The 22,852-nt window shown below is 35.4% G+C and overlaps 1 protein-coding gene across 1 annotated transcript in view; it reads right to left on the bottom strand.

The window, feature by feature from the left end:
• ADGRV1 (adhesion G protein-coupled receptor V1) overlaps positions 1-22,852 on the bottom strand; it is a 544,366-nt gene that overhangs the window by 480,899 nt on the left and 40,615 nt on the right. Inside the window, exons 5-11 of the mRNA XM_059175461.1 lie at positions 20,903-21,007; positions 18,679-18,792; positions 15,693-16,258; positions 14,656-14,926; positions 13,930-14,259; positions 6,432-6,608; positions 4,056-4,279 (exon numbers count right to left, since the gene is read on the bottom strand). Coding sequence (XP_059031444.1) covers positions 4,056-4,279; positions 6,432-6,608; positions 13,930-14,259; positions 14,656-14,926; positions 15,693-16,258; positions 18,679-18,792; positions 20,903-21,007 — 1,787 coding nt within the window. The remainder of the gene's footprint in view (positions 1-4,055; positions 4,280-6,431; positions 6,609-13,929; positions 14,260-14,655; positions 14,927-15,692; positions 16,259-18,678; positions 18,793-20,902; positions 21,008-22,852) is intronic.

Below are 22,852 nucleotides of genomic sequence, written 5' to 3'. Positions count from 1 at the left end.
GAATTTAAGTGTATTAAAATTATATAAGATCAAAATACTTTTTACTCATAATATTTATGGAAGAACTTCTATTTCTGAATTCATTACATCTTTCATATTTGACTTAAATCAAATATTTCAAAGATATTTGTACACCAAAATTATTGTCTAAGTATACCATAAAATAAGTAATCAAAGGCTATAAATATATTTTTATAAAGAACAAAATCTACAGGTTTACAGTTTTATGAAAATTTAATTTGTAACATGTAGTTAGAAAATACGTTTAAATAAAATTGCTTTAACTTTACATGCACTTGAATTTTTAAAATTTTTTAAATTTTTAAAAAATCTAAGGACAAAAGATTATACTAACTAAATAAAAGTTGGATAACTGCACGGACCAAAACAAGCCACACATAAATGAAGTCATGATTAGATTTTAGAAATATTTTTGACCTTTCATATAATTCTATTCACCTTACTTTTAACTTCCTTTTTTGTTATTATAAAAGAAAATACAGAACATATGCCAAAAAAAAAACATGGAATATTATGGATCTGAGATGCATGACTTATTGAGCAATTCTACACATCTCTCAAAAGAACATATTTAAAGAAGATTTTTTTATATTTCTGGTTTTTATGGTCGGTGTATAATTAGAACGATCAAAGAGACTGGGACGCAGGGCTCTGGGAGTTTAAAGCCTGCATACTCTTTGAGAATTCTCAGACCTGCGGTCTGTTCTAAACCTTCCCAAATGTCACTTTCTGTTGAACCAAAAAGTACTCAAGATCAGACCTCAAAATTACAATGAAGCCACAATCAATACGAAGAAAAGACAGCTCACTTCCTACGTAATAGAAAATCAGAATTATCTTCCTTCCCTAGCTTTTGGAAACCTGACAACCCACACCTAGCATCCTCGTGACCGCAGAAGAGACAGCTCAAATAATAGGACAGTTATTTGTTACATCGTTAATCCAGTCATGTGATTTTCACAGTGAATATACCCATATTTCATACATGTTCCTCTTACTATTAGAAAATGAAACGACACACAAAGCATGCACAGGCATCAAGCAAAACTTCTCAAGACCTGCAGTCATGCAGAACCACAGCCTTGTCTAAAACAATGGCTTGAAAAGCAAAAAGGCTGAACAACCAAAACCAAGGCATTATTTTGTACACTTACCCAAAATACACGACAAACCTTTCGGTTTCTACCCTGTCAACATAGAAAGAAGTGTGGGAGGGGGAAAAGCAGACAGAGACACCATTTGCCAAAATCTCACTTAATACTGCTAGAAATTTGAACGACAGAGGAAAAATAAAGCTAAAGAAAGCTTTCCTTTTTTTTCCTCCACAAGCCAGTAATGTTCACTTTATGGGAATTCTGCACACTGGCTTCTCTGCTATTGACAAATGCTAGCAAGAGTTTCAGCAGTTCCCACTTAGGGAAGATGACCCCATGGACAGCCAGCATGTCAACAGCCACGGACGACATTCCTTTCCAGGCCTGCTCCAAGGCGCTGGGGTCTGTCAAACACTGTGCGTGCTCACAGGCCACAGCAGCTGAGCAAATCTCATTCAGCTTGACTTATAATTACTTAGTAGCTTTAGTGAGGTTTTAAAAAAAAAAAAAAAAATCTTCATCCTCAGACCGAAACCCAGTTATTCTTTGAAAAAATTAAAAACTCTAGAAGCAAAGAAATACATACCTTTCATCACTTGCCTAGAAATATAATTAAGAAGCCACAAGATAGCATTTTTGTCTTTTAACTCTGACAAATATTATTTAAATAGAACTTCGTATCAGGAAATCTAAATACTTTTCCAAATCCCCAGTGTAATGCATTTTCAAACAGTCTTGAAAAATACATGTCAACAGGCACAACCCCAGGGCTTCATTTGCAAGGTCAAATTACACTATTTATATATATGGGGTTATACACAATATATACGAAAATTTTTCTGAAATACACTGGCAAAGCGAAATTTTTTTCTGATTTGGGGAAAACTGAACAATAAAATATTTTTAACTGGTATGATACTGAAAGCATTACAAACTGTTTAACTCCAGAGCAACTTTTATCTGTACTAAATATAGAGAATTGCCATTTGAATTTGACTTTAGAGAAAGTATATAAGGTACCACAAAAAAATCGCTTCTCAGCCTTTTGGCTAAGATCAAGTGTAAGGTACCACAATAAAGTGTTATTTCTGTTGTATTATTATATCATAACATTGTAATAACACTTACTACCATTCATTCTTTCATTTTAGTTTTGTTAAAAATTTGTAAAATCAAGATGAGGTTTAGATAAAACATGTGATTTTTAATTTTAGATGTTATTCTCACATTTATTTAATTAAATATATCTTAGAACACTCAAATGTTACTGGCTCATTCTTACTCATGTACAATTTAGATAATATAAGTAAACACTGTTGCTAATTGAATTAAAACATTTTAATATAAAATTAAATGAATTTCCTGTATTTGAAAAGAGAATAACCATTAATTTCTGAAATACTCTTGCCAATGATTTGTATTTCCTTGTGTACTGTTTTTGCCCAAAGGAGAGAAAGAAATGAACACTTAAAAATTATATTTAATTTAAAGGTTTATATGATCAAGTTAAAAAATGACTTTTTTGGAAGAATACAAAAAGTATTCATTATAAAACTTTCGAAGGTGAAAATTAAATCATTCTTTAAGCACTTAGCCAAAGCAGAAACTCAGCTAAGAGTTTTTATGAATTGCTAGATCTTGGGTTAATAAATGCTGTTCATTTTTTTTTTCTTTTTTTTTTTTTTGGAGACTGCTCATTGATTTAATGAGTAGTCAAACCTAAAAATAAAAAAAAAGGTAATTCTCAGTTTTCATTTACATTTCACTGATTTTTTAAAGTAATTTGAAATACCTTTCCTTAAGATTTAATGTGAAATACATATTAAAAGCATAAGTCATTAAAATGAGACATTTAGACAGTGTGTCTATTAAATTTTTTATTTTTTTAAATTTTTTGTTTGTGTGCTTTGTTTTACTTTCTATGTAAAAAAGGGAGTAAACAGAATTCACTTATGAAAACAAACAAAATATACAGCAGACACTTAGTAGATTTGTTCCCTACATTCTATATTTTTCTCTGACATAAAAATAAGATGTTTACACAAAATACTTACAAAGAAAAAACCTAATGGTAAAATATAGATAGGATCAGGGGTTCCATGAAATAATACACTATTTCAGTCCTGATTAATACAGTATAAGATAATGCCAATTGAATTTATATGTGATTTTTACTGTTTATAATATATGAATTTTGAAAAGCACTCCAGTCACACTAACCTTCTCAAATATGTATCAACTTTAATATAGATAAGCTTGGCTTTGATTTTTTTTTTTTTAAATTAACTGACATTAGTTAAATGCAGAACTTTTTTTCACTTTTGGAGGTTTTCTGTATTACTGAAAAAAAAATTTCTCTGAGACTGTAGTATTTTCCTAATATAAATTATCCACTGAGAAATGTTAAGTAAATCCTTATTATTAATGGAAAAAAAGCCTTAAATTTGTAGTTTTGATTCTCCATAACGTGTGTATTATTTAGTGTTCAAATTCTATGTTAAAAAGAGAATTTCATTATATTAAGATTAACGCTTTCTTTTTACTCATTCAAAAAAGCTCTAATCCCCTCCCCTGCTGAAAATGAAGCAGACACAGCTGTTTGTTTAACCTAACATTTTTGATTTGTTGCTGCCTAGTTTTTTAATATAGCAACTTATTAGCTATGCTTATGTTATATCTGATATCCTCCAAAAATTCTCTGTGCAATGTTTCCTCATAATGAATAGCAGGGTAAAAATTCACTATGTCACAATACTCACAGTCTAACCAGAACCATCAACAACAACAAAAAAAGTCAGAATCCCAGCAAAATGTCATCTATTCAGTTTTTTCTCTTTACTTCATATGGAGGAAAGAATTAAAACAAAAAACAAAATTATTTCAGAGAACTCGAACATATATAAATGTTACTAAATAAACATAAGCTAAATGGGTTATTACCTGTCTAGAGAAAGTGTTACTGTCTCATTCATTTCCGGTGTGTCATCAGCTTTGACTGTAATGTTGATTGTTGTATCACTTTGCCCAGATAAAAACACAACAGAGCCATTAAAGGGACCTATATCATCCAGGGTCACTGCTTTTGAATTAAAGCCAGAGGGCTTCAAACTCCAATAGACAGTAGCCTGGCCATCAGTTCCATCCCGACGTAAGGGAATGTATACCTTATTTTTTAAAAAAAAGGAACAATTTCTTCTGAAATATATGCTAGCAAATTATGTAAGCTTTTCAGTTAGTGCATGGCCATGTTATTATATGAATATATATACTCTGCATAGAGAGGCCAACTATTAAATAACAATAAAATATAACTGAAAATATCTTCTTTTTATAAAGCATAAAAATAATTTTAGATATAACTTTTTATTAGTTTTTGCTAATCACATTTATCTGCAAAACTGTTCCCACTTAAAAATATCCCTAACCTGTATTTTGTCTTAATAAAAGGATATTTTAAAAGCCAAAGAGCAGTGAAAAAACCACAGAACATATTGGTTAAATACAAAATTTTCATCAGAGTTTCTCCCCCCAAAAAAAGAATTAATGTAATATCACAATATAAACTGAAAGATAAAATTTTGTAATTAAAATAGAAAATTATGAAAAATTCATCTTAAAGTTATGGAGGCAAAAATAAGAAAATAATAATATAAATAAGAATAAGAAATGTTTCTAGCCAATATGATACATGCAATAGAAATAAACTGAGATACTCAAATAGTTCTGGGTGACCTTGGGCAAGTTACTTAACCTCTCTGACCTCAATTTCCTAGAGTGAAATGAAGCTAGGACTTACCCATTTTGCAAGTCTGTGGAGAGGATTAGAATGTCTCTCCATTAAATGAGCTAAATAAATGGCAGCTTTGTAATAATTCTGAAACAAATTATTTTTGGTAGTTTTACTTAAGTACAGTACATTTCAAATATAGAAAATAGAAGGATCATTATAGATAATGATAAAGTTTTTTTTCAAATAAAGAATATAAATGAAAACTTAATGGTAGATACACTATTCTTTATAAGCCCCTAAAAAACTACCTTCTTTGTTCTTTGCTTTTTAACACAACCCATTTTGAAAAATGGAAGATATTTTCCTCACTAACCATTCTGCTAATCTGACTATCAATGGTCCAGGCTGGAGACTAGTAAACAAGACAAGATACTTAAGAAAGACAAAAAAAAAATTAAGAGTCACCCTGAGGGAGTGGGTGTGGCCAGGGCTATGGATGGGACAAAGAGAAAGAGAACTGAGGGAAATTTCCATACTTTCTGTTTCCCAGAGGGGAAGAATGCAGGTTTACAGAGCCCAAAATTTTCCCTCAAAACTAATTTCCCTCAAAGGAAAAATATGAAATGGTAAATTGACAGCAGATAATGAATAAAAGAAATCCACTCTCTAAATGTTTTTAGTTTTTAAGTTTTTAGAAGAAAACAGTATATTAATAAAAAATACAAAAATCAGAACCATCTTGAACAATGAGATACTCTGCCAATTTCCAGAATCAAATATACAAGCAAAGGAAGTCATGGATACCATATTCCGACATAAGACTTTGATAACAAAAACACTTCTCCTCTTTTCTGAGCTGAACCCACACCCACTTTAAATTCAATCTAAGTTAGGAGAGTCTTAGAGAAGGTTTCGGGGATAGACGGTGACTCAGATAATGGTAAAGCTGAAAGAGTCATCCCTAGATAAATGGCAGGAAAATTCAATCAGGGTAGGGTACACATAGGGGTGGTATGTTTATGAGTGTGCTTCTGTGTGCGTGTGTGTGTGTGTGTGTGTGTGTCCACAAAAATTTACCCATATATAAAAAATGTCTCAGATCTGGCATTCCACAACTTTCCCACCACCAAGTGGAATGGTGATCCAAGTGGATCCCTTCTGCCGCCAAGCACAGAACCCACGGCAGCCACCCTAGTCCTGCCCAAAGCAAGCATGAGTAATACTAATAAATACAATAGGTCAGGGATACCTGCAATACATGTGACTTGGTCAATAAAAAAAGAAAAATTATGTTTAGCTATCACTCTGGCAAATGTCATAGCACTATCTAAAAACATCTACATCAAAACACCCAATTCTGGCCATGAACAATTAATTCTAATTTTATTCTAACAAATATGGCAAAAGATGATGAAAAATCACATATTCATTAGTTTCTTATATCAAATGACACATTGAAGCTTGCTGTAAATGGTGAAGCTTTTCAAGATCTGTTAAGTCTGTATGTTAACTCTACAAAAAAGGAAAACTGTCTATGCCTTATCTCAGACTCATTAGGGCTCATCAATAAGAAAAAGCTTACTTACCACTTCAGCAGCAGAATCTTCTGGTTCGTGTAAAATGATTGGAAGATTGCTAAGGAAGCCAATTTCTCCATTTGCAATGTCTGGAGTAACCACTAAAGAAATATTTTGGATTTTCCCAAATCTAGGACTTACAGGTGGGATTGGGGGAATTATGTTCACCAACTCTACAGTTTCCAACTATAATAAACAAACACAAAAAAATTAAAAGAAGAGAAAATTTTAATTAAAAAAAACTTAATAGCATGACAACAAAATAAATAAGTAAAGATCACAAACTTGGCAACTTCATCTCCTCTTTCAGTCACCATCCTACTTCAATCTCCTACAGTGGCTTCTTGAGGTTTTTGTTTTTTTCTCTTGTTATTATTCCCCAGCGTTCTTTCTAAGCCCTTTATCTTAAATATCATACCCTCTCCCTAATAATACCTCAGTCTCTCCTGTGAATTCCAAATCTTTCTAACAACTGTCCCTGGACATTACATAAATGTCACACAAACACCTTACAGTTAGAATATCCAAAACAGAAATTACTACCTCCATGTTCCCTCACGACTAACATCACCACCACTACCAACTGCTTTTCCTCCTTAACACCTGTACCCAACTATCTTGACCCTAAAGGCAAACTGAGAGTTGCCCTAGGTCTCATTTTTCTCTTCTAGTGACCCACACTTCCAATCAATCACCCCCTCCCCTTCTATGCCAGAGAAAACTCACTATCTGAAGATCGTTCAAAACTCCAAATGTAACCTAACATGTCTCACTGTTTAAAGAAGAACAGTGCATGTATATCACACAGTATCCCCACGCCTAATGAACATGACCACTAGAGTAACTTCCACAGTATTCTCATCCCTTCATCATCTCGCAAGTCCAAAATGTGCCCACTCTTAAAGACCAGCTAAATCTCCCCCTTTCGTGAAGATTTCCTAGTATCTGCAGCCCCTTCTATCCTCGTTCTGAACTTCTACAACTGCCCTCCCTAAACTTAGAACTTTATTATAAATTTCACATGTTGCTTGCTTATCGTTTTGCAAATTCCAGATTTTTACTTCCTAACATAGCCCTTGTGAGTCTGTGTTCTCTTCCTCAGCATTTCACCAGGCCATGACACAGACCCAAAACTGCAGCTGAAACACAGTAAATGCTTGTCAACTCATCCCTCTAACACAAAACAAGCTCTATAGGAATCCTGGTATATTACAAACCTTCAACATCTTAATATTCTAACTTTCCAAAATTCACCTGATCAAGCCATACTGTGTTCACTTGAGGAGTACAGGAATAAATAATCATTACAGGACTGCAAAAACAATAAAGATTTTAAGCTGAAAAGCAATTCTGAACGTAGTAACACATTATGGATTTCCCACTCTTTGGAGCCCTCTGATAGGCTTTGTAATGTGGAAACAAAGCCAATAAGTAACTACCAGAAGAGACTTGTGATTTAAATTGATTTTCCACAAACAGACAGGAGTAGTTCTGATCCCACACACAATGTCACCTTTTATGATAAATGATATATATTTTAAAGACAAAAGCAAATGCCCTTTCAAAATGTCACACATTTTGCTTTATGAATTGATAAAGAAGATGTGGTATATATATATATTTAATGGACTACTATGCAGTTATCAAAAAACCCAAAATCTTGCCATTTGCAACAACATGGATGGAACTAGAGGGTATTATGCTAAGCAAAATAAGTCAATCAGAGAAAGACAACTATCGTATGATCTCTCTGATAAGAGGAATTTGAGAGGCAGGGCGGAGGGTTATGGGGGAAAGGGAGGGGAAAATGAAACAAGATGGGACTGGGGAGGGAGACAAACCATAAAAGACTCTTAAGTTTCAGGAAACAAACTGAGGGCTGCTGGAGGGAAGGAGCGTGGGAGGGACAGTATGGTGACTGGGTGATGGACATTGGGGAGGGTATGTGCTAGGATGAGTGCTATGAATTGTGTAAGAGGGATGAATTACAGACCTGTACCCCTGAAACAAATAATACATTAAATGTTAATTAAAAAAAAAAAAATCACCTACAGGAGGGGTGCCTGGGTGGCTCAGTTGCTTAAGAGTCTGACTCCTGATTTCATTTCAAGTCATGATCTCAGGTTTGTGAGGTTGAGACCTGTGTCAGGCTCTGTGCTGGATATGGAACCTGCCTAAGATTCTCTCTGTCTCACTCCCTTTCCCTTCCCTCCCTTTCTAAAAATATGTAAATATTTTTAGTATTTTTTTTAAATCTAAAAGTCACATACAGGAGAAAGATACAAAAAAAAATTTGAGTCATTTGAGTAGGAGAAAAAAATTAGACTGACACATTTTGTCAAACATGGTATGTAGTAAAATAAAAAGTGTAATTCTTTAGTATACTGCATTTACTTTATAAGATAAGTAAAATGTAAAGATAAATAGTAACAACCACATATCTGTCGTTCTTTCTAAAGAAAAGAAATAGGTATACATGTAAATTTCTACTTATCTTTAAAATATTACAAAGAATAAACAAAATGTACATATTATATGTATAGATAATATATATATTTAATTTATATCTATACTTAATGCATATATAAAATGTATTTAAATATAAGGTATACATTGTTTGGAGGCAAAGAGGTTTCTAAAATACTTGGTCATGCGTGAGTAAGCATGTGTCTGTGAATGAACACTCTCATTCCCATACATTCACCAAGAGCTAAACTGATAATACTATTCAAAACATCAGGGTATTTTCTAAATAAGAAACTTTCTAAAAAGAAAGGAGGAGAATAAGTAAGTCATATCTCACATTTATCAAAAAATTAATTCTAATACAGGATTTTTGAAAAATACAAAGAAAGAAGATACAGAATGCTATGAAATGAACTGATCAAAAGGAAAATGCTAATTTTCCATGGCTTATTTCCTAGTCCCTAAGCCTTTTTGTCTGGGTTCCTTAAGCATCTGCTAAATCAAACTGCCGCATTCATAGAGTCGTTCTTTGCTTTCAGACAGTTTGCAACTGGGACAGCACATTAGCAAACACCAAGTCTGCCAAAAGTTGTATCTCAGACTAATGTATTTAGCCAAGAGGGTAAGGGAAGAACGAGGAGCTCATGTCTCAGATTCTCTTTTCTTCAGTTTCATTCAACTTTCCATGCAGAATCTGATGCCTCCTATTCTTGAGCTGCTCATCCATTATGTACTATACAAACTACATAACATTCTAATTTCAACCAGCCTTCCAGAACCTACAGCTGTTTTGAACCTCAAGGAATTGTGTTGGTGACTAATAGTGTCTTTTTTTTTTTTTTTTTTTTTGCTTAACTGTTAAATTAACTGTCTGCACTCTAAGACCTTTTGTTTTTGTAACTGAATACAGAGAGCTAAAAAGAAATGGGTCTGGAATTAGTGGTGCAAACAGATTTCTAAACCGGCATCACCAAAATTCAGACACTACATACTTCTTTAAGTTTTCCCTGACTTTTCAAGTAGCATCAAGAATAAATTCTGCCATGCTCATATACAGTGCTGAAAATAGCTCGGATAATATCTGATCCATAGATGGTCCTCAATAAACTTTTGTTGACAAAGAGATTCTCTGCAACTACTTGGATAGATGTACTAGATATTTTCAAAAGAGTAAAAACTTGATAGAAAGGTTACTAATATTGGCACAGATATAGGGGGTCTGTATGCACAGTAAAAACGGGTCTTGAGGCAGCATGAGAAAAGAAATCACAGAGCCAAAATGGGAACAGAAAAATTCTCCAAAACTCAAAATCAACAATTAAACTCATCTCATATCACTGCAATAACTACAAGAATGCCAGGATGCCTAGGCCTCCATGAAACTAAAAGCAACTGTGTAAAATCTTTGCTTTATTTCACTTGGGTTCATAATTTGGTTCTCATGTCACTTGTGCCTATGCAAGACTGGAGACACACAGAAGGGAGAACTGAAAACTGATATACCTTAAACATATGTTATGAATTTAAATATTTGTGCTCCCCCAGAATTCACACATCCCCTGGGTAATGGCACATGGAGATAACTGGGTCATGAGGCCAGACCCCCATGATGCAAATGATGCCCTTATATGAGGAGAAGCCAAAGAGCTTGTTTCCTGTCTCTCTCCACTATGGGAGGACACAGCAATAAGACATCAGTCTGCAAACCAGGAAGAGAGCTCTCAAGAGAGCTCTCACCAGACACTCCTCATGCCAGCACCCCGATCTCGGACTTACCAGCCTCCCGCACTGTGAGAAATAAAGGTCTGTTGTGCAAGTCACCAGCCTATGGTATTCTTTTTAGCAACCTGAACTAAGACAATATACATCAATGACAGTGCTCTGAATACAGAGGACAAGGACAGCAGAAAAGGCAAAGCACAGCATTGATGCCAAAAATAAAAACAAAAACTCCATCAAATTCTGAAATTCCTCATAACAAGTTATTTTCTCCCAGGGATTCTTGAAAACTGCTAAGTTTGGGAAATGCTGCCCTCAATGCAAACTGGTGAAATTAGTTATGCACTTTCATGTATTATTAGGCCCTATCTTAAAACATTATGACCTCTTTTTTATAAGGCCAAATGTATACCATTTTTTTTAAATTTATTTATTTATTTGACAGACAGAGATCACAAGTAGGCAGAGAGGCAGGCAGAGAGAGAGGAAGGGAAGCAGGCTCCCTGCTGAGCAGAGAGCCCGATGTGGGGCTCGAACCCAGGACCCCAGGATCATGACCTGATGATGACCTGAGTCGAAGACAGAGGCTTTAGCCCACTGAGCCACCCAGGCGCCCCCAAATGTATACCTTTTTAAAAAAATTTCTAAATATATTTTCACATGTGTTCTGATAGCAGCATTCTAGTCCCTTTAATTTCTTGCTCAACGTGGCCAGGGCCACGGACTCCACCACATGCTCAACTCCACTTCACAGATGTGGATGCCCCATCTGGCCACTCATGTCACAAAAGCATCCCACAAGCCACAGGGGAAGCAGACACCACTGTGTTCAAGGCCATGTTCTCTTCACCCATCACTCCAAGAGAAATTCAGGGGTCCTCCAAGATGGGTTATCCTTGTAGACAGAAGTATGCATCACATCATACCTTCCCCATTTTGAGATAACACAAATTACCAATAAAAAAATAACAAAAGATGAAGAGGGGGACCGCATAGCTCAGTCATTAAGCATCTGCCTTCGGCTCAGGTCATGATCCCAGGGTCCTGGGACTGAGCCTTGCATCGAGTTCCCTGCTCAACGGGAAAGCTGTTTCTCCCTCTCCTACTCCCCCTGGCTTGTATTCCCTCTCTCACAGACTCTCGGTCAAATAAATAAATAAAGTCTTTTAAAAAAACCAAACTAACAAACAAAAAAAGATGAAGAACAGAATCTCCTAACATTAAGTGGCACAACCTTTGGAAACAATGGCAAAATGTCTTCTTGTGGGTACACATGTTACAAAGAGGTATCCTCTACATACTGATAAATCTTCTATCTCCATAATAGGTCACCTTCTAGACTCCTCTACTTGGAGTCCTCAAAAAATATACAAATGGTACAAGCATGAGCAATGTCCCAGGTAAAAACATACCAAAAAAGACAAGAGTTTTCAGAATGAAAGGGCCTACCCCATCAAGCACCAAGCAAAGTAGGAAACAGTTCTGTGGAATTCAAAACACTAAGAAGATTAATAAAAAAAAAAAAAAAAAAAAAAAAAAAAGCTCTCAGGGTTAACAAGCAAGTTACCTAAAAAAGTAAATAGTCTTTCCCCTAAAAATTTCTCATCAGCAACTGTGCTATAGAACAATACCCTCCAAATTCTGAAGAAAAAATGTATTTACTGTTATTTTTAGAGGGGGTGGGGAGGGAGAGAGAGAAGGAGAGAGAGAATCTCAATCAGGCTCCACACCCAGTGCACAGTCCAACGCAGAGCTCAATCCCACAATCCTGAGATCACGGCCTAGGCCGAAATTGAGAGTCAGACGCTTAACCAACTGAACCATCCAGGCACCCTGAAAAAATCATTTTAATCTAAGAATTTCTACCAAGCCAAACTATCAATGTGAGTTTGAAGTTTTGTTTTTAGCTTTTCAAAGACTCAAAAAGTTTACTTTACATCTTCCTTTTCTGCACATGTATTTGAGGAAGACATTACAACAAAAACCAAACACAATCCAAGAAAGAAAAAGCAAGAGATAAGAAAATTTGGGAGCTCAGTAGAAACCATTCCAAGTAGCAGGTGTGAAGCAAACATAGAAAGCAGTTAGTACGGCTAACTCACCATCCAACATGTATAAGAAAACTGGAAGCTAGAATGTGGTGAGGATGTCATATAGAAAGGGAGCAGTCAGAAACACTACAGAAAGCAGTAAAAACCATAAAACAAAGTCTAGGCAAAAATATGAGACCAATTTAAATGTGCATGATTCGAAAAATTAATTGAATATGAGACTTCATTTGATATATATTTCGGTTAGTGAAATATGTGGATAAAGATTATAAACTCTTTATCAACCCATTCACACTATTTGAATTTCTATTAAATTTATTTACATAACCAAAATTTGATACGCATCCTTTATTGCTTTCTAATTTTCAGAATCAACCAATAACATACGCATGGAAAACAAAACCACACTATCATAAGTGCAGATTCTTTTAAATTTTGGCAATAAAAATAATGTTTTGGTTAATAAAAGGTAAGAGATAAGAAAGACAAAGTGGAAGAATATGTTATAGGGCCCTAACTTCTTTTTATTGTTTTTAAAGATTTTATTTATTTATTTGACAGAGATCACAAGTAGGCAGAGAGGCAGGCGGGGGGGGGGGGGGGGGGAAGCAGGCTCCCTGCTGAGCAGAGATCCCGATGCGGGGCTTGATCCCAGAACCCTGGAATCATGACCTAAGCTGAAGGCAGAGGCTTTGACGCACTGAGCCACCCAGGCACTCCCCTAACTTCTTTTTATTAAGTAGATGAGAATCCAGAGATTCTATCTATAGTTAATAGACAAACGGATTTTTTTTAGTATGTTATTTTAAAAATCTACACAATTTTTCTCATATTGCTTTATTTCTGAAATGCCTCCCCTGCAGTATCCATCATGAAAAACAGTATTTATCCTATAAATCCCATTCCTATATTTTCCTAAATCAACTCAAAAGAATGGTGGATCTCTTTCTCCTTCTCTCTCTCAATCTCTCCCCTACCTGCCCTCCTCCATTAACAATCTGTTACTCCATTTTGTCATCTGTTATTTTCTGACCTGCATTTCAAGTCAGTATACTTTTATTAAAGTATTAACTTTAGTAGGAACCTTGTTTTCTTCATCCTTATATGGCTTAGGAGCAGACACTTTCTCTCCTTGGACGCCCTCAACAAATTGTAGTAACTAATGGTAGCATCCAAACCATCAATGTGGCAAGATAAGGGTAGTTAACTCTCTCACACAGACAAATACATTTGCAGTTGAACCAAAGTTGAAATTGTTCTAATTACAGTACCTTTACTAGAAAGTGGGCCCCATTCTGAAGGAATGCATCATTTCTTATTGGTAGTTTTGTGGTGACTTGGATTTTTTGTTCTGGAAAAATGAGGTTATTTCTCCTGGACATATTTAAGATGCCATCTTTTGCTCGCAAAGGGTCCACAGCTCCAGCAGGAATATAAAGGGCAGAATAAAGCATCTTTACATCTCCTTTAGTTCCTCCTCCTCTTCTAAAACTCAGGAATAAATATCGTTCACCTGGGCTGCTTTCAATCTTCTGGTTTTCCATAGGAAAAAATGTTATTAGGCCATAAACATCATCACTATCCTGAATGTAGAACAAAAGCTGCAGATAAGGAAATAAAATATTAATGTATTAATGTGTAGAATTCTCACATCTGAGAAGACCAAACTATTGATTTTCTAAGCTATTCTGATTTTTAATAGTTATTTACACATCATGTCTAAAGATGATCACTTTTTACATGTAATAAATTAAAAGATGAATCAAAAACCAATCTGGCAACTTTCCTAATTTATTGTTTGTGGAATTTTTTTGAAGAGTAAATTTTTCATTTACGGAAAAGACCATCTTGAGTAATGGAAACATACATCATTTCTAAAAACAAGTGTTCTTCCTGTTGCACCCACCTAGACATAAAAGTAATACATGTGATCAAATTCTTTGGCTCTTCAGTAACACAGAAACATTCACACAAGTAAAGCAGAACAACTGATCTACCTCTGCTGGTTCGCTCACTTCTGCACCTCCTCGTACTGTATGAGGCAGAATCCGAAGTAGATAAGCTTCTGCTTCTTCTGGAAGATCATCATTAACAATAGTAAGAGGAATTGATGCCAACATCTGCCCTTGTGCAAAATGGAGAACTCCGGAACTTGGTCTGATATCTGCTGTTACTGGTGAGGGATCACTGCTATTCCGTGTCAGTTCCCAGTTCACAGAAATATTCCCATGGGTGCCACCATTTCTAACCACTGTAATTTCTTCAAATCTAGAATTTTATAATAAATACATATGGTCACAAATTATACTTGTTTCCCTTAGCGGGGCTTTTTCTTTTTCTTTTTAAGATTTCATTTATTTATTTGACAGAGAGAGAGATCACAAGTAGGCAGAGAGGCAGAGAAAGAGGGGGAAGCAGGCTCAGCAGATGGGGGGCTCGATCCCAGGACCCTGAGATCATGATCTGAGTTGAAGAAAAAGGCTTAACACACTGTGCCGCCCAGGTGTCCCCCCTTAGCTAGGCTTTTTTCAATGTCAAACTGGCCATCAGATTTTGGTAAAAGCAGAATCCATATGATAGAGAACGAATGGCTGTTTTTAATATGAAGGGGTAGATACCTAAATGTGTCCTGGGAACCTACTGCAGTATGAATTCACTTGCATTTTTATTTATTTATTTATTTATTTATTTTTAAAGATTTTATTTATTTATTTGACAGAGATCATAGGTAGGCAGAGAGGCAGGCAGAGGCAGAGAGAGAGAGGCAGGCACCCCACTGAGAAAGGAGCCCGATGAGGGACTCTATCCCAGGGACCTGGGATCATGACCTGAGCCGAAGACAGCTGCTTAACCAACTGAACCACCCAGGCATCCCTCACTTGCATATTTAAATCACTCTGAAAATAAGAGAGAAAACAGCAAAACCACGGTGGAAGAAGTAACACAGTTCGACACTATGTCCAATGGCACAAGTACTGAATCACGGAATAATATATTAAAATAATCGTAGTAACAGGTTTAAAATAAGCCATACCTTGATGTTGTATCTTCATCAATTACAACTGTCCTTTCAAACAAGATACTGTTGAATGACAGGACTCCATAAGGTTTGTCATTTGGCTTAATGGTGATTTGCACAATAAAAGGGGGTAATAGCACAGCATCTCCCTGCAAGGTATCTTTTAGTAATACAACATGAAATGATTCTGCAATCTCTGGAATGGTGTCATCAACTATCTGAAATTTCAGGTGTGATTCATGAGTAAAAGGTGGAAAAAAAATAGTTGGCGTTGGCTGAAGATCAATGAAGTCTAAATTTTCCTGGGCATGTGCTGTTGAATTCCCAGTTATAATAACGTAACTGATTGAAACCTCATATTCGTCAGATCCAATCAGATGCCCATTGTCATCTTTTCCACGAACCACTGGAATTAGGAGTATGTGGTCTTCCTCAGGGACCAAATAAATATTCTGAACGAATCTCACGGGACTATCATTTTTCTTAATGATTATTTCAACTGAGCTCCTAGAGGTGTTGATCTCAGCTCCTCCTTCTACACTTTTCAGTTGAATCAAAAATATTTCATCATTTTCTGGTACCTGTCAATAAATATAAACAACAGCAAAGATATCAATAGCCAAAACATCTGCAAAGAAACCAGAGTATACAAAGTTGCTATGCTTCAGTACAAAGAAACAAAAACATGTTAACTGAAGGGAGTAGAAAAGCTTGTTTAAAATCTACATATTTGGGACGCCTGGGTGGCTCAGTTGGTTAAGCAGCTGCCTTCGGCTCAGGTCATGATCCCAGCGTCTTGGGATCGAGTCCCACATCGGGCTCCTTGCTCCGCAGGGAGCCTGCTTCTCCCTCTGCCTCTGTCTGCCATTCTGTCTGCCTGTGCTTGCTCTCTCTCTCTCTCTGATAAATAAAATCTTTAAAAAAAAAAAAAATAAATAAAATAAAATAAAATAAAATCTACATATTAATATATCTTCCAAAGTTACATAACATAATATATTTTAGACAGGGAAGGAAAAGTTTATAAAGCAATAGCATGGACAGGTATGAAAATATAGGTATAATGTCTTCCAACCTTGATCAATCTTTAACAGTAATGATTTGACAGTAAGACTAGGAATAAAATTTTACTAGTTTTATCAAACTGGTAGAGTCAGAAGTAGCATGATAGTAATCTAATAATAATATGTAAGAATATCTAAGAATCTGGGATAATATTATAGACATATAATATCTAAGAATATGGAAAACTTTAAACATCACATGCAAATCGTTTTCAACATGTGAATTATTCTTGCTTTTCTCTAAATGATTTCTAATTCAAGAAGTAAACATATACCAATCATACGATTTCCAAAATACACATCATGCCTCTGGAGAACAAGCTATAAGAGTCACTCTCAGGGAAATGTTGACCTTGTTAGAGTGAAACTTTTTTTTTTTTTTTTTTTGGCAGCTGCACAGAAATCCTAGGGATAATCTTCACTATGCTGTTTAGATAAATTCTGTTTTATGAATAAAAGGGAAGAAAGAAATCTTTTTACTTCCATCAACAGCAATACAAAAGGTAAGGCTAGTTATCTAAAAAAAAAATGCTGTGATTTGATTGGTGATCTTTTTACTGCCCAATTTTATTGAGGAATAATTGACAAATATAACTAACATATTTTAAATGTATACATGATAGTTTGATACACATATACATTTTGGAATAACTGCAGAGATCCAGAGAATTAACACAATCATCACCTCACACAGTGATTCTTTTTGTGTGAGTGACTGAACACTTATGCTCTACTCTCAGCAACTTTCAAGTATACAGTACTGTATTATTAACAGCAGGCACCATGATGTACATTAGATGCTCAGAGGGTGATCTTTTAAGTTTCTAAGTAAAATGAATAATTAATCATTGCCCCAAATTATAACCTTTTCAAGGATCTAAAAACAAAAGGTTTTTACTAGCTTAAAGAACCAGAAGAACTAGAGTCATCAATGCTATCTATTATTTCATTTTTTTCAAGAGAAACAATTTCTTTTTTTTTTTAAAGATTTTATTTATTTATTCGACAGACCGAGATCACAAGTAGGCAGAGAGGCAGGCAGAGAAAGAGGAAGGGAAGCAGGCTCCCTGCTGAGCAGAGAGCCAGATGCGGGGCTCAATCCCAGAACCCTGAGATCATGACCTGAGCCAAAGGCAGAGGCTTTAACCCACTGAGCCATCCAGGCGCCCCCAAGAGAAACAATTTCTAATGTCTTCTAAATCATTTTTCTTCTCTTGAGTTTTTTTGTGATGTGATTTCATGATTTTTTTTTTTTTTTTGTAGCAAGGTAAGGGATAAAATTCCTAGCTATTTCATTCTCTGTTTCTGACAATATTAAGATTGTTTTATTAAAAGTTACATTTTCTCTTATTTAGCTCACAAGAGATATCCTTGCACATTATTGTTCAACTCCCTTCCCTTCTTAGTTGAGTTAGCTGTGTCACATATCTCAATCCTTGGTAACTTCAATATGAAATGTAAAAATTAAAACTAAAGTCTTCCCATGAATGTGAACATTTAAAATATCCAAACAAAAGAATATCAATTACAGTAGAATCTTCTTTGTTTCCATAGTAAAATACTTATGCTGTGTAGGTAGTACTGTAACTGTTCAAAAACTAAAATCACCAACAAAAATCAATCACCAGGGTTTACAAAATGCTTAAGTTTTTGTAATACATGTGGTTGCCGGTTATATTCAGGTTTATCAGCTTTTAGATATACAATTTTATGTGAGATAAATTAGGTAAATATTAATCAGATATACTCCAAAATGGCTTTTGTATCTAAAGTATACACTAACTAGTTAGTACAATACACTAACCCTACATAGGACTATGTTCTTGAGTAATTTGAAATAGTGAACACAGTTTAATGCTTGACATAATGTACTCCAACATGTCTTTACTACAGGCAGAGTCCCTGTCCCATTGAAGCATTTAACAGTAGTATCTCACCTCATCATCGAGTACTGTCAAATTATAAACGACTATAGCTCTGCCAGGGGGAAAGGTGATATTTCCTTTAACTGGGCTCAAATCTTCCTCAGGTGAATTTGGGCCACCCTCTACCTGCAAAGAAACACACAGTGTCATTGATAAACACAAAATATTTCACAAGAGTAAGAAAGCATTACTATGATTCAGACCGACAAAAATCAAAAATCCACTTAAAAATGTTTTGAGAGAAGAATTATAGAAAACAGTACATAAGTCTGCCCTTCTAATTAATAGTCCAGGAGTATAATACAGTTATAGATGTTGACTACAATCACATTAAACTACATGGTTTCTAAGCACTTTTTCTTTTTTTCTCAGGCATTAAAGTAAATCTGAGGAAAAAAAAAAAAACATAGATTTTCTTGACAGGTACGTATTCAAAATTGTTAAATTCTCTTAAGTAACAGAATCAAATGGCAGTACCAGCACTGACTGTATAACGTTGAGCAAGATATTAAATAACCCCAAGGGATACCTGGGTGGTTTAGTCACTTAAGCTTCTGCCTTTGGCTCAGGTCATGATCTCAGGATCCTGGGATTCAGTCCTGCACTGGGCTCCTTGCTCAGTGAGGAATCTGCTTCTCCCTCACCCTCTGCCTGCCACTGTCACCACCCCCTATCCCCGACCTGTGTGCGGGCATGCGCGCTCTCTCTCTCTCTCTCATCTTTAAAATAGGCATAATACTATCCACTTCATAGGCTAGATGTGAAGACGTAATAAGACCATTCTTTTTGAAAAGTGCTTATTAAGTACTCTGTGCCTGATCTCTGTTACATGCTAAGGATATAGCAGTGAATAGGCAAACTCCCTACCCGAAAGAACCTACATTTAATGAAAGGAAAAAATGATAAATAAAGGTATATTTTTCAGACGATGGTAAGTATTATGGAGAAGAAATTAAGAAGGGCACAAGGGAAACAAAGTTCTGGGAAGAGATGTGGTTCTTATATGTAGTGAGAATCAATGTAAGGCACTTAGAACAGTAAATGGCAACATTAAGTGCTCAGCAAATACTAGTTGTAATTATTTCAACAAAACAAAGGCTCAAGACTCAAGAAAGTAACTTCAGACATCCAGAAAGCAACGTTCAAAATTTGCAATTTTGCCTTATCCTTTCTACAACCAATTCTTTCCCCAATTTTTCCCACATTTGTTATTAGATACATTTTCAAAAATGTACTATCTACAACTACTGCATATTAAATTAGTGCTACTATGTTGTTCACACATTATTCTCTTATGGCATTTTATTTTTTGATGTAATTAACATAACCATCATATATTGCAGGTCTCCGTGAGCACAAGAAGAACTCTACTATGTTTCAGAATTAGGTTATATAAATCCAACTATCCATTTTATTGATATTGCTATTAATAGTTAAAATAGAAACTGGTAAGATAGAAATTAATGCTGTAATATTTGAAAACAGCATAAGAACATGTCCTAGATATTATAAGGCACAAAAATTAGTTGAAGATTTGAATATGTATCTCATAAAATAGCAAATGGTGACGCATTGGTGTGCCTGTGGTCAGTAAGCAATCGAATGGAATGGTGACAGGTAGCACCCTAAGAAACCTGTCTCACCCTTAGCCTATCTGAATCAAGTCAAATGCTGTAACACCTATGGACCACCATGGTGGAGTCTGACTGCTCTTAACAGCATCCATTAAAAATATTTTTTTAAATGGGGAAAACGTAAAATGGGGGAAGACTAAACATCAAATAATCAAATAATTTTACATAAGCCTAAATAACCCATGGGTATTTTTAAAATTTACATCCTTGAAAAGGTTTATCATAAAGGTTTAATGAATTTTTTAGAATTAACATTGTTATTATTTTGTGGTTTATTATTACCAACCAGTATATAAAATGATACATTGTGTTTCATGGTAGCATAATACATGCAAGCAACAACAACAAAAATCTTTTATTAATTATGAAATCTATCAGATAATAAAAGTATTTACTATTATTTCAGTTTGTTAAGGGTCATGCTTATTATAGAAAGGACCTTGACTTATAACTTAATTATATGTATATATATATATATATATATAACACATATATATATATATATATATAACATATATATATAATAACTTAATTTATAAGTTAAAAGTTACAGCCACCTGATGTGAACTCTGATGTTTAAAGTGATTTCAGACTAAACTTACCTCAAAAGTCACAGTAACCATTCCATAAGTTCCTTTTTCTCTGATGAGAGTAAGAGGCACAGATTCATTTCTGCCCCTGGGCTCACTCACTGTGATTGAAAAAGGCTAGTGGAAACAGCAAAGACAGGCACTTATATCAGCCAGAGGTAGAGGTGGTACAAACTGTTAACCTTAGAAATACTAAATTTACATAGACAAATTAATCCACATCATACCCTAAGAATGTGATATGCCCTAGCATTAATTAGCTGTAGTTAATAAAAATGCTTGAAAAGTTAAAAATAATAGTGTAAAGGGAACATAAAACCTGGTCAAGCAAAAGATGCAAGTTCTTGTCCTGATTCTACCATCAGCTAGCTATTCTGCTGAAAGATCTTAAAGGTTATTTAGTGAAAGATGAGAAACTCAAATGCTCACAGGGACCCGGGATGTCAAAAAACCAAGCTGCATCTCCCCCTGAGAGTAGCTGATTGTGACCATCCAGGGGCAGCACCACCAACAGGCCTTACTCCTAACCACTATGCCCTTCTCATTGGCCAACCTGCCAGTGAAAAGAAGAGGACTGCTAATGATTTTCAGGACATGACCACTGGGGGAAAGAAGCCAGGGCTTCAAATGTTGAAACACGCTGGCTTGGGTGCCTGAAACCGGGCCTAGAAGAGGAGGAAGCGGGAAGCAGCCAGGTGTATGCTTTCTAGGGCAGTAGTGCCCATCTCTCCTGGTAACCCCAAGCCTCAGTGTCCCCATCCATAAACGGGGATCAGAATATCTGTCCCAAAGACATCAAATATCATTAGTGCTCTCTTCATCATCAACAAAATCATTATCCAGGCCAGGAACTGAAGCCAGCCTATTTAGCAACTACTGTGACCTCAACAGTTTACTTTGTTTCATTTTAACCTTATGGGGCAGGCAGCCCCCTGGCAGCACAGCAACCACAACTGTCAGGGACCTGCCACCAATGCTAGAGACTGGGATTCATTCCCAGAGGTTAAGAGGTACTATGTCAAGAAAAAACGGGGGTGAGGAGGGAAGGAGGGAGGTAGGGAGGGAGAAAGGAGGGAGGGAGAAAAGAAACCTTTAAACAAGTCAGTATGAGGTCGGGGATGATAAATTGGGAGTGAATATAAAAGAAAGACAGTAAGGAGAAAAATTAAGCAATTAAGAGAGCCTGCTTCATAATTAACTAGTAATTCCCTATCATTTAAATAGAACTGACTGATTAATTAATTTAATTAATTTTGTAAATGACAATATAATGGAGGTCACAAAATGTCTACTATATTGACATTATCCACATCTTTTTTTAATAAAGATACTGCAATTAAAAGATCATATTTATCTATAGCTTGCCTTGTTACAGAGATAATTTAAGGTAAGAAAATGACATACAATGCACCAATTGTAGCAGCAATCTAAATTGGAAAATAAATAAAAAGCTGCGGAGTATCATCATCTTTTAGTAATGATAATTAGTAACATGATTCAAAAAGCCTCAGTATCAGGAAGGTCCTTGTAGTCTAAATCTTAGTGGCAAAATCCAATTGTATCCAAGATAAATTTTGTTTTAAGAGGTGGAAACATAGGCACCTGGGTGGTTCAGCTGTTAAGCATCTGCCCTCAGCTCAGATCATGATCCCAGGGTCCTGGGATGGAGCCCCACATCAGGCTCCCTGCCCAACAGGAAGCCTGCTTCTCCCTCTCTCACTCCCCCTGCTTGCATTCCATCTCTTGCTGTCTCTCTCTCTCTCTCTCTCGATCTCTCTCTCTCTGTCAAATAAATAAATAAAATCTTTTTTTAAAAAATGGCTGCATCATTTAAAAAAAAAATAAGAGCTGGAAATAATTTCTCTCAAGGGGGAACCTGTCTTGTGTACTTCTTTCTAAAGATAAAACTCTCTGAACAGAGGACACACAAGAATTCAGTGATCAAGAGAAAAGAATGAACTG

Source organism: Mustela lutreola, chromosome 5, assembly GCF_030435805.1.
Source record: "Mustela lutreola isolate mMusLut2 chromosome 5, mMusLut2.pri, whole genome shotgun sequence".
Lineage (NCBI taxonomy): Eukaryota > Metazoa > Chordata > Mammalia > Carnivora > Mustelidae > Mustela > Mustela lutreola.
Note: the sequence above shows the minus strand (reverse complement) of the source record. Positions and strands in the feature narration are given on the sequence as shown.